At 42.0% G+C, this 12,552-nt stretch overlaps 1 protein-coding gene across 1 annotated transcript; it reads left to right on the top strand.

Moving 5' to 3' along the window:
* The first annotated feature begins 1,681 nt into the window (after positions 1–1,681).
* Positions 1,682–12,244, top strand: LOC103360844 (potassium channel subfamily K member 2-like). Its single transcript, XM_008286753.1, has 8 exons — positions 1,682–1,783; positions 1,920–2,032; positions 2,959–3,049; positions 4,379–4,496; positions 5,523–5,683; positions 8,434–8,620; positions 8,730–8,869; positions 11,906–12,244. Exons 2-8 carry the CDS (start codon positions 1,935–1,937, stop codon positions 12,242–12,244), a joined length of 1,134 nt encoding a protein of 377 aa, XP_008284975.1. The 5' UTR covers positions 1,682–1,783; positions 1,920–1,934.
* The last annotated feature ends 308 nt before the right edge of the window (positions 12,245–12,552 follow it).

Raw genomic sequence — 12,552 nt, 5'->3', positions numbered from 1 at the left:
GTTTCACTTCTTTTTTTTTCCACCTGCTGTTGTGTGACTGATTATCTCTGCCTCCTGCACAGATGCACTCACTGCATGTTTTAATCTATTAAATATTCATCCTGATCAAGCATTCCAACTTTGTAGACAAGATGTTTCTAGATTCCTTTTTTAGTTAAAAAGTCAAAGCCTCTAAGAGTTCCTATGGTTTGCAGAATTGTTTGTACACATCAGATGAGTTATTATACTAAGAAGTGACAGACTCTGGTCAGGCAGGGAGTTCAGTTTTGGATTTATGTTGCATTAAAGCAGAACCAGTGCTTCTGTTGCTAACTGCAGGTGACCAGTACAAACTGTATATTCAGTAGTTTGGTTTAACCTCATGTGGAAGGTAATCAGTCTGAGTGCTTCTGACCCTTTTTCATTCTCGTGCTGATATGATTTTGTACATCAGGTATAAAGACAGAATCTCAAAGGAAAGCGTACAAATCAATACTTTGTGGAATTTCTCTCAATTTGGACAAATCACATTGTGTCACCTTTGACCTTTGCATTGTGGGGACTGCAGTCATCAGGGGGAGCATATAGTTGATTGACATTTTTAATAAAAACTCAACTGCATGAGGAGATTTCGTGTTCTCCTCACTATCGATGAAAACATTTTTAGAGCTTCTCTTCTCGGTTTTCTGAACATCCATCTGTCTTTTGAGCCTCCCGTACCTTCTCTACATCTCTCCATCTCCCTCTATTCATCCTCCTCTTTATTCTTCCTCTCACGCTCACAGACTTGTGTTGTAGGATCATGAAGAGACATTCTAATAATGTATGGTATCGGACAGTTTAAATATATTTTGGGATCATATTAATTAGTATCTGTCAAATCACAGCATAATGTCCAGCACATCATCTGTCTTCTCTCCCCACTTTCATTCAAGTTTAATTTCCATTTAGCTGCTTAAATGTGGTTCCCAAAACAATTAAGAACGTAAAAGTGCGTCAGCAGTCGAGGCTACTAACATTTAAGCTGATTGGAGAAAGTTATTGTAACAAACTGCTGCTGTCTCCACTGTGACTCCCTCTTTTTTCACTTTGACTGCTTAGAAATTACATTAGATCAAACAACAGATGGCGGTGTTATGCTCATTTTCTCTGTTCATGATACCCACAGAAAATTAGACACTCGATCCGGTATAAAGATGTTTCGTGATTAAAAAGAAATTAGTGCATACCTCTTACACACTAACTGGCCTGCAGCAAAAAGAAAGCTGTTCGTTCACCTGCTATAAAGGTCTCTCGACATGAACAACCGTAGTCATCGTTCCTTTCTTGCTTTTCAAGCTTTCAAGCACTCTTAACATTCCTGCTCTCACCACATCCATCCTCTTACATTTAAAATGACTCTCATTCTCCTCTTTCCTCTTGCTTCAAGCACAAACTGCTCTCTGGATCTGTCAAACGCACACACATATTACACACCCAAGTGGCACTACACTAAATGCTCGGACTGATTCATGCTTTCACCAGTGTTAGGATCTGAAGGCCACTTGTGATTAATTTATAAGGATTTTCTAAAATTAACAGCTAAATGTGTTGACCGGGGCATGTGAGCAGGGACAGGCAGGAGGAAAAGTATGTGGAGGGGGAAAAGAAAAAAAAAAAAGAAAAATTCAATGCCATTTTCTCATTTCCCCTGACAGTGGCAGCTCCAGACTTATTGGACCCTAAATCCGCCACTCACAACACTAAGCCCCGCCTCTCCTTCTCCACAAAGCCAATCACACTGACTCCTCGGGAGGAGAGTGAGGTGAGAGACAAAATAAAACATCAGAGGAAAAGTCTTTTTAAATAGTTTTTACAGCGAGAGACAGGTTCTGTATGACTCTTAGAGAGTTTTGGACGCCATCCTGTCTGCCCGCGAGTTGACTGGTGAGTCGTTGCAGGTGGTTGCCACGGTGATGAAGTGGAAGACTGTGACGGCCATCTTTCTTCTGGTGGTTCTGTACCTGGTGATGGGAGCAGCAGTCTTCAGATCCCTGGAGCAGCCTCACGAGAGGTAGGCAGGTTAACAGCATGTCTGCTTGTCTGTCTGCCTCACCGCCAGAACAGTCGTCCATCCACCATTTACCCATCATTCCCCTGTCATCCCTCCACCTCCTATCATCCATTTCCTCAGTGCCTCTGAGAACTGCAGGTATTCAGCTTTTTCTAAAAAAGTGCAACGTGGTATTGATCTACTGTGAATATTTTGTTTACTCTGAATGTCGTTTTTATTGAATGTAAATTCGTTCACAAGTGATTTTATTTTATTTTAAGTGAATTTACCGGTAGTTTTTTGCACAGCACTGAGACCCCTTTAATAAATATACTACATGATGTTTGCTCGATACTTAAAATGAAAAAAAAAAATCTTATTGTAGTTTTTTTTAAACGATGTTGAATAATAATCACACATAGACTGAAAACTGTGTGGCGCTCGCTGATACAAAAAAGGATGCTGCAGCTGATGATCATATATCTGCGTGGATCACTTAAACATGTGGAGTTCCCCAGAGCTCAATTATGGGGTCCTTATAGTTTCATCTCTGTACACTTTATGCCAGAAACCTGCAGGACAACAAGCTTTCTAACAGCAGGTAAACCACTGCAAACCACTTAGTTTCCCACATAAAGGAATGACTGAGTTTCTGTGATTTTGTTCAAGTAGGAACCCCTAACGATGAGTTTCCTTGGAGAACTGTGGTATAGAAGTCTTTGCACTGGTTCAAAGTATCACCGTAACTGCTCTACTCATTTCCACGTAGTTTAAACCAAATCAGCACTTGGTAACTTTGTAGACTGCAATCATCAGTCTTTTACACCAACTATGATCGGTCTGTGCACCCTTAACAATGGGGTTTTGATAAGAGTACACTCTGTTTGTAAAATATGAAGACACTATCTGAAACATTTCTCAGTTTCACTTTTTTTCTCTTGTTCCAGTGCTCAGCGTTTGGCCATCCTGTCCCAGAAGCTGGAGTTCCTGTCCAGACACTCCTGTGTCAACCAGAGCCAGCTAGAGGAACTGGTTAAGGTGAGGCTGACTTCATATTAGAGGTATATATAGTTAGAGGGATACAGCTGCTCCTGCTGGCCATGATTGCACTGAGCCCCTCTAAACCATTATTCCATCCAAATTAATATAAAATAGGTGTTTAGTTTCATTAATCATGGTTGACTGGTTGTCTAAGGTGAAGTGGGTACGATCCAATTTATGACCGTGAGTCTGACTGTGAAATATCTTCCAAGGTCAAATGTAACATCACCAACAGAAAGCCCCAACATGGTTGTTGGTCTGCACCAAATACCATAAATCTGCCAACCAACCTTTTGGAGGTATACAGCCTTTTTGGAAAAGGGACCTTTGAGTTCCAGTGGAGCTATTTTTGCACTGACTGACCCCCAAATTGAATCATTCGGAGGAGAGGCGATTCCTAGCTCACCTGGAAAATATCAACTTGTTAGACCTCAGCAGGGCTGCAAGGTGGAGCAGTTGGTAGCACTGTTGCCTCACTGCAAGAAAGTCGCCGGTTCGCGTCCAAGTGCGGACATCCGAGATCTTTCTGCGTGGAGTCTCCATGTTCTCCCCGTGCAGCGTGGGTTCTCTCCGGGTTCTCTGGCTTGGCTTCCAAAAACATGTTGAGGTTAATTGGTGATTCTAAATTGTCCGTAGGTGTGAATGTGAGTGTGCTTGGTTGTCTGTCTCTAAGTGTGGCCCTGTGATAGACTGGTGACCTGTCCAGGGTGTCCTCTGCCTTCACCCTGAGTCAGCTGGGATAGACTCCAGCCCCCCTAGTGAGGATCAAGCGGTGTCTAGATAATGGATGGATAGACCTCAGCACTCGAGCTCGAGACTGTTCACAGACAGACACACAGATGGGACTGATTAGACTTTTTTCATAGTTATAAAAATAAAAATTAGAATAACACGAGAATAAAAGCAGTAAAATATAAATGAGTAATATAAACAAGCGCAAGAAAAAAATACTATATATTGTGCAGAGTTGTGATTCAGCATAGCAGCAGTGGCTTCAGCACCACGGACAGCTCCTTCAATCTTACAGGAGAAGAAGGACGACCAGTCGAGCCACACAAAGTCTGCTCCTGTTGTTGTTAGACTCTTGTTGTTTCCTGTTCTCGACCAGAAAACTCTCCTGGGACTCTGACATTTGCCGGCACCAGATTCCCTTAATGCATTCTCCTTGACAGCTCCAGATTTTTGCCTCGCTTACAGTCATCTCAACTTTTATATGTGGCCATCTTTAATTCATTAGGCGGGCGAGCACGTGGACACACGCCTGCGCCTCTACGAGGAACACATGGCTCAAAAGCTCTCTCTGTCTCTCTCTTCCTCCCTGTCCAGCAAGTTGTGTCTGCCATCCGTTCAGGAGTGAACCCTGCAGGAACGCTGACCAGCCACAGCAGCCTGTGGGACCTGAGCTCGGCCTTCTTCTTTGCTGGGACGGTCATCACTACCATCGGTAGGAAACACACACAAAGAGTACTTATTCAGATCATCTATCTCACTGTGGATTTTCTGGCGTATGAGGATTGTGTGTTTGTTTTTTGTGTCACCTCCTTAGTATGTATCACAATGTGAATTCAGATCATTTGAAGTCCCTCTCCAGCTGGTCGTCTAACCCTTAAAACTAATCTCAAAAAAACTCCCTACAGATGTGTTAACATGGTAAAAAACCACTTTGTTTTTCCCCGGGGGGGTCTTTAAATGTTCTTTCAAGTGAGTGGATTTGTTCTGTTTGCATTTGTGCAGCTGTTATGTAACAGTGACAGTGACCTACTGCTGTTGAAAGAGGAGGGAGTTTCTTTTGGCACTGATTCCTGATTCTACATCTGCTTCCTGGATGTAATCAAACTAGCACATCGACCCCATGCATTTACATTTATTCTGTGTGTGTGTATGTGTGTGTGTGTGTGTGTGTATTGTCACATCTTCTCGTATGACATTCTTTCACTCTTGATCTTTCTACTCCTCCGCCTCACTTTTCTCTTTTCTCACTTTTTTTTTCACCTGCTCTTTCTTCAGTTCTGTCATTACTCACCAATTTTATGGCTTCTGTTGTCTTTTTGTTAGACCTTATTAAATTGCAAAAACACTGGATAAAAGCACAGTTATTGACCTGCGGTGAATGCAGCGTGAGTGGAACCACAAACATTCACCTCCTCTGCTGTTGAAGCTGTTTCCTCATTCTGTTCTTGCTGCATGCTTTTAAAAAATGCTGTTACCTCATCTTTTTATGTAACCAACAATGTTTCAAGTGCAATTAAATAAAGTCACAAAAGGTGTGTGCAACATAAAACATTTAAGCCTTTTAGCTTTGCGCTATAAAAATGTTGGTTGCATTAACAGACGTCAGGACTCGACAGCAGGCCAAAGAGCAGGTGACAGAGGAGAAATCCACTGTTCTGGTCTTCGTGCAGTAGTCACCATGACTCAGATAACTGGACGGTATTTTCCAATCTCAGTTTCTACTTCCTTCCTTCTGCAGGTTTTGGGAACACGTCTCCCCACACTGAAGGCGGAAGAATATTCTGTATCGTCTACGCGTTGTTAGGGATACCTCTGTTCGGCTTCCTTTTGGCCGGTGTGGGAGATCAGCTCGGCACCATATTCGGCAAAGGCATTGCCAGAGTGGAGAAGATGTTTGTGGTGAGTCTGAAGGAACACACAGTCACATGAAGCCAAAACTCAGATACTGGACAGACACACGGACGATTCTCAAACACTCACAGGAGACTTCACAGACTGCAGGCAGAAAGATCGGTTTTAGATCATTTACATCCAATCGTCTGTCTTTTCTGTTTTCAGTTTAAATTTGATCAGATTTAACCACTAAAGCTAGAAGATGTGGATTAAATCCTATTTGATAGTATAGTATGTATTTTGTTATTGTGCTACATGTGGTATCGGACATGTTCTGACAAATCTGCTTCAAAATTGAGTTTCAGTTAAGTTGGACTGTTTCTGGATTGATTAATTAAATTTGCAAGATGCATCAACGCATGAATGCAAAAATCCAGTATTATTCCTATTAATGCTGAAATACAAGGTGATTTTCCAGGATTTTTTTGTGTATTGTCACAGAGTGAACACATTTTCTATAGACCTGATTTAGCTCAGATGCTACAGAGGAAAGAAGGCTGAATCATTTCTCTGGAGTATTTCTCACTGTTTGAAGCTTATGTTAAAAGTACTTTGCAGTGCTTGACATTTAACCTGATTTACTCCAGTGGGCGTTAAATCCCAATGATGAAGTTTTCTGTAGTAAGGTCAGCTTGGTTTTTAAATATTTGTGTCGTTAGTTTCAGTAAACGATGAGAAACTCTGGAGGCTGAGCTGCTTTAGAAACAATTATTTAACATACTGGCCACTACATTACTTTGTAAATGCAGCATCGTGGTTCATTTAAGCTAAATCCAGAACCCAAAATGAGTAAATGAACTCATTTATTTTAGGCTTTATGCTCATTAAGCTGCCAGAGCTGACTAAAGAACACAGAAGTTTTGTTGCTGGGCAGTAATTTTCTCGTTGATTCATTAATTTATCACATTCTTACATAAAGACGGTGTTTCTGAGACCAGACTATAAATTAAGACGCGCTACGTGTCGGACTGAGCCTGCTGATCCCAGATGAGAGACGCAAAGCTAATTCAGTTAGTGGTCAGCTTTTCAAACAATTTGCTTTGCAGTTGTTAACGAAATAAGCAGAAATCTGAAAACAGAAACATAGTTTAGAATGATTTGCTCCTTCTGCTGCTCTCAGAGCACCCGAGGGACTCCGTGGTGAATATTATAATTAAGGAAAAAGGACAAAAGTTCATTGTGTAAGCGTGTGTTTGTTAAAACCTTATTGCTCTGTGCAGATTGTGCAAGCCCGCAGCATTATCATCAATGAGCCTCTTTTCTTTTCTACTGCGCCCGAGGGACCAATTTATGGAATAATGCTATTACTGCTTACAGCATCCGGCTCTTTTAACATCTCACTTCAAACACAGTTTTTTCTTCAACAGTGTGCTTTATAATTGTCTGTCGGTCCTCTACTTTTGTCCAGGCTGACATACTCAGACAGCTCTGGGATGGACTGTTAGAACTGTTCAGACATTAATGATTAACACACAATGAATCCTAATGACTTTTTTCTAAAGCACACGACAGCTTGTCGTCAACGACAACTCACCGTGATTTTTTTTTTTTTACAAACATTTGTATGCCCTTCACAACAACACCAGCTTACATTTAGTAACTGCTCTACCACCTCAACCACAACTGAACATCTAGACATTAGTTTAAAGAAAATGTTGCTGTACTTTAAACAAGTCTTCTTACTGCAGGACGAGGATACAAACTGATGCATTTACCATAAAAATACCCAAAATAATAGTGGTGTCTGTGGTGGATCAAAGTAGATTTACTCAGAGCCTGAACAAAGGTTGGTAGGTTGTACTTTAGAGGGAGTTCCAGAAGGAAATATGATTTTTATTTTTAAAAAAATCTAGATTATATTTATTGATGTAATTACGTATGTTCAACATTTAATCAGTGACTCCATTTTGGCTCAGGACTTTTCACTAAAGCCGTTGAGGCCTCTTTGCAGGTTTCAGACGCCCATGAGTGGTTGTGATTCTACCAAACAGATTTTGAGCATTTTTTCCACTTTGCAACCTCATTAATCATCTCCTCAGACGTATTATTTGACCTCCTGGAAGAAAGCAACTAAACTGCCTGATGGTACAACTTGTTAAAACTCGGCCGGCTTCACCATCCATCCATTATCTATACACCACTTAATCCTCACTTGGGTCACGGGGGGACTGGAGTCTATCCCAGCTGATTTAGGGCGACCCTGGACAGGTCACCAGTCTATCACAGGGCTACACTTAGAGACAGACAACCAAGCACACTCACATTCACACCTACGGACAATTTAGAATCACCAATTAACCTCAACATGTTTTTGGATTGTGGGAGGAAGCCGGAGAACCCAGAGAGAACCCACGCTGCACGGGGAGAACATGCAAACTCCACGCAGAAAGATCCCGGGTGTCCTCACCGGGACGCAAACTGGTGACCTTCTTGCTGCGAGGCAACAGTGCTAACCACCGACCCACCTTGTAGCCCCCGGCTTCACCAGCAGAAATGATTCTTATAAAGTCAAGAACGAGTCATTATTGCAGTTTTTGCCTTTTTCTATTTTAACTTTTTCTACTTTAAGTACATACTGGCGATGATACTTTTGTACTTTTACCATGGTATGACATTGATTGCTTTAAGTGAGGAATCTGAATAGTTTATCTGCTGTTGTCTGGACTCTCTTTCATTGCAAATGATGTGATGAGCTCGTTGGCTGCTTTGGCGGATGGTTGAATGATGTCGTCTCTGTCTTGGTCTCTCCCCTGCAGCACTGGGACATCAGTCAGACAAAGATCCGGGTCATATCCACGCTGCTCTTCGTGCTGTTTGGCTGCCTGCTGTTTGTGGCGCTCCCGGCCGCCATCTTTAAGCACATCGAGGGCTGGTCTGCTCTGGAGTCCCTTTACTTTGTGGTCATCACCTTGACTACCATTGGATTTGGGGACTTTGTTGCAGGTGTGAACACAGCCGGTGACCGAACACGCTCCTTAAATCTATCTGGTTCTCTGCATCACGCTGATATTTCCCATCAGGTCTGAGAACAGCTCTGTGTTTTTGTGTCCAGGTGGGTCAGAAATAGAATACCTGGACTACTATAAACCAGTTGTATGGTTCTGGATTCTGGTGGGACTGGCGTACTTTGCTGCGATCCTCAGCATGATAGGAGACTGGCTCCGAGTCATCTCCAAGAGGACGAAAGAGGAGGTACGAGACTTTCGGTTTTCATTTCCATTCAGTGGCTTCATCTCATTTGCTTTGCAGCTTGTGTTTCTCTTTTCTTGTATATTGCTCCATGTACACCTGTTTCCATCCTCTGCCCTTCTGTAACACAAAGGTTACATAAGCTTGTCCACGGTGCCACATCCCCGCCTCAACTTTCGCCCTCTGCCTAACTTCATTTCAATGATGCAACTGTATTCTAATCCAATCGACTCTCTGTCATCCAAACACATGAACGCAGTCTTCAGACATTATTGTGATCATCTCCAGAGGGCGAGAGAAAGAGACGGAGATCATGGCTTATATGTGCTGGTGTTCTTACCAGAGAATGAACACCGAACTGTCTCAACACAAAATATAACACAGGTTATCAAATTAAATCCAACTGTTTCCAAAAGTGAACATCTGTGAGTTTCCAGAACACCCAGAGGTTCCTCTCTACAGTGCAATAAATAGATTTTACTGGTGGGCACAAATACAGATTCTGTCCTTAAGTTACAAACATGTTGTTGAGTTTCAGAGACTTCTTTAGCAGGAACACGATGACACAGTGACACAACACCGAGTTGTCATGAGCTAAACATGATCCGCTGAGTGACTGTTTGATGATCTGTGTGAGTTCACTCATGCTCCCAGTGGGTTCTCAAGCTGAAGTCCTGCTGTGATACACTAAAACCTCACTGACGTGTGAACATGTGTGATATCCATGTACCAGACAGAGCATGTGTTTTGCACGGGGCTGATATTTGACCTGAAATGCTGCTCCAGTCGCTTTGTGATGAGATGAATCACGTTAGTGTCACATTGAGGCACAGATGTATCCTGGATAAACAAAGTTATGGCTCTGCACAGCTCTGCTTCAATTCTCTGTTTACATGTCACCCTGACTGGGTCTGCCCTTTTCTTATTTGTCTATTTACATTCTCATCTGTTAGCCGAAGGCAAAGTGGATTTACTTTATAAGCTTTAGACATGAAAACAGAAGCTGCGTCGGGTGTATTCTTTGGTAGTCATTGGCCTGTTGTGCTATAAAGAGTTCAAATACAGACCCGTCCCTACAGGCAACGTATGAGACAGTGTTTTATAAATACATCTTATCTTAGTAGGAGTACTCTGACCTATTCTAGCGAGCTATATGATGGTGGGATCCTGGAAATATTAGGTGACCAACTTGGGCTGTAGGTTAGAGAAGTGCATCAGTTAGCAGAAGTCTAAGGGCAAATTCCAGCATCTCCTCTTTTAATATTTATGTTGTTTATCATCCTTGACGTAAATCAGTGTAATAAATAAAAGTTAGAGCATTCTGTGCATTTAAATGTGTTATTTTTCAAAGCAGTGGGACCATGTTTATGCCTCTACATGCTTTGGCAAGCTGCATGTTTAGTCATTAGTTTCCTATAGTTACTGCCGACCTGGGAAATGCTGACTAAGCATCTATGTGCAAGTAAAGCTCTATTCATGCTAGATTCCATTATAGTTTACTGAAGACAGACACATTTTCATTTTAGATTAAGATGTAATGAGGGTTTTGTTTTTGTATATAAAGTTCTTTTTTCTATACATGAAGAGGACGTAGATTTAATTTGGCAGTTTTTGTAGTTCAGAAAGTTAATTAAATAAACTCATTTTATGTATATTCGTAGATCCGCTGTGCACGTCAGATAAAAAGAAATGTGTTATTATGGTTTAATGAATGTTAATAATGCCCTGTTCCAGCAGTAACATCCATGCTGTGGCTGCAGATGTACTCAGGTGTTCATGCGTGCGTCATATTTTCCATAACTGATGGATACACTGTGATGTCCTGTTTAGCTGCAGATACATTGTTTTAATTTAATCAAGTCGACTTCCTGGTCAGTGATGTCGTCACTCTACTTCACTCTCTGTTTCTTTTTATCTCTTTAAAAGATTAAACATAATATGCATCAGTACACTACAGATACTGAATCTAAATGAAAAGATTTCTACATTATAACCACTGCATTTATCAGCTTGTTTTTAACAATTTAATCAAAGTGACAGAATTAAACATTACAGCACAGAGATAACATAGAGCTCAGTTAGAGATGATTGCATCAAGGAACTGACTCATTTATAGTGAACGGTTATGCAGTCAGATATAGACAGAAAATACTTCAGACTTTGATTGAGCTCTGGAAGAACACAAACAGCCAACATGCATGAATATGGATGTTCATTATGGAGGCAATACAAAATATATGCATGAGTATAATAATGTTTCTTGGAGCTGCAAATGAGTCAGCCATGAGTGTCCTGCCTGACCTGAGCCGTCATTAAAAGTAAGGATGAAACAGATGGACAACAAAGTTTTAAGTGTCTGCGTGTGGATTTTAAACCTGCAGTTAGGTGAATATAAATCCCTCCTATAATAATGATGATGTGCTTTGGGAAGTATTCTGCAGATCTGTGTTGTTAATAAGTCTTTAAAGGTTATGTGCTTCTCCTTATTTCTCTGCATTTTAACTGAAAATCACTTTAATTCATAATATAAATGACTCATCGGCTCAAATCTGTTTTTAAATCACCCTTGTTACGACCTGGCTCAAGATGGCCGCAACAAAAGGAGAGACACACCAAGTTTCAAAATTAAAGCTTATCTTTATTCCCTTAAATTATGTCAAATTAAAAACCAAACCAATATGGGGTTGTGAGAATACATGGAGTCAGTGGTGTGTGTGTGTGATGTATGCATGAATTATGTCTGTGCAAGTGTTGTACATGCAAACGTCCTAAACAAAGAAAACTAACCCATAACCAGAGCGATGCAATACCTGCGGAGGGAAGCAGAGTAGAGAGAGATTAGACTGCAGTCAGCCCTGAAGTAACCCAGGAACACACTGGGTGCTCCTGATAACCCTAAACAGCCACTCACAGAACCAATAGCTGAACTAGAACCACCCACAAGACACAAGATGACCTCAGGGGTCATCACACCCTTTGAACACCTCCATGTGTCTCCCTCTGCTTTGTCTCATCACTTCTCTCTCCGTCTCCCTGCAGGTCGGGGAGATCCGAGCTCACGCTGCCGAGTGGACGGCTAACGTCTCTGCAGAGTTCAAAGAAACTCGCCGTCGTGTCAGCGTCGAGATCTACGACAAGTTCCAGCGTGCCGCATCAATTAAACGCAAACTGTCGTCAGAGCTGGGGTTCAGCCCGGCGCCAGAGCTCACTCTGCCCAGGAGGACCGTGTCGGTCAATTTCAACGACGAGCGGGACAAGAACGAGAAGGAAGCCGGGCTGCAGGGCTTGACGACGCCTCTGAGCAGAAACGGTGGTTTGTACATGAACGGCTTGGACCCAGAGAGAGGAGATATCTCGATTATTGAACACCTCAAGTAGAAAGGAGGACGGTCAGCACCTTTCAGGATCCTTCCAAGGCCTTTCCATCAGTGCTGCTCGACCAAATGAACTGTTTTTCCTCACAAATCAAGTAATGTGGTTCTTCATGACCCCAACAGGGACATCTTCAGCCCTCTAAGAGGAGCCTGGCATCAGTGGATTTTTGACAACATTTCATCACGACAGCAAAACAAAGAGCACGAGGAACATACAGGGCAGGAGCTTCATGACTTCACTGGGTGTCTGGCACCTTCAACTCAATCTCGTTTAGGTCTCCTGATAAAGCAAATGTGCTCATTGACAATGAT

The sequence above is a fragment of the Stegastes partitus genome, unplaced genomic scaffold, assembly GCF_000690725.1.
Source record: "Stegastes partitus isolate 25-593 unplaced genomic scaffold, Stegastes_partitus-1.0.2 Scaffold467, whole genome shotgun sequence".
In the NCBI taxonomy this organism is placed as follows: Eukaryota; Metazoa; Chordata; class Actinopteri; family Pomacentridae; genus Stegastes; species Stegastes partitus.
The sequence above is the reverse complement of the archived record's forward strand: the minus strand, read 5'-3'. Positions and strand labels throughout refer to the sequence as shown.

Bases quoted from the DNA above. Each gene is read 5' to 3' on its own strand.
- LOC103360844 (XM_008286753.1), top strand. From the start codon at position 1,935: ATGAAGTGGAAGACTGTGACGGCCATCTTTCTTCTGGTGGTTCTGTAC. The intron at 2,033-2,958 runs GTAGGCAGGTTA...CTCTTGTTCCAG, and splicing joins CTGGAGCAGCCTCACGAGAG to TGCTCAGCGTTTGGCCATCC. The intron at 3,050-4,378 runs GTGAGGCTGACT...CTCCCTGTCCAG, and splicing joins AGCTAGAGGAACTGGTTAAG to CAAGTTGTGTCTGCCATCCG.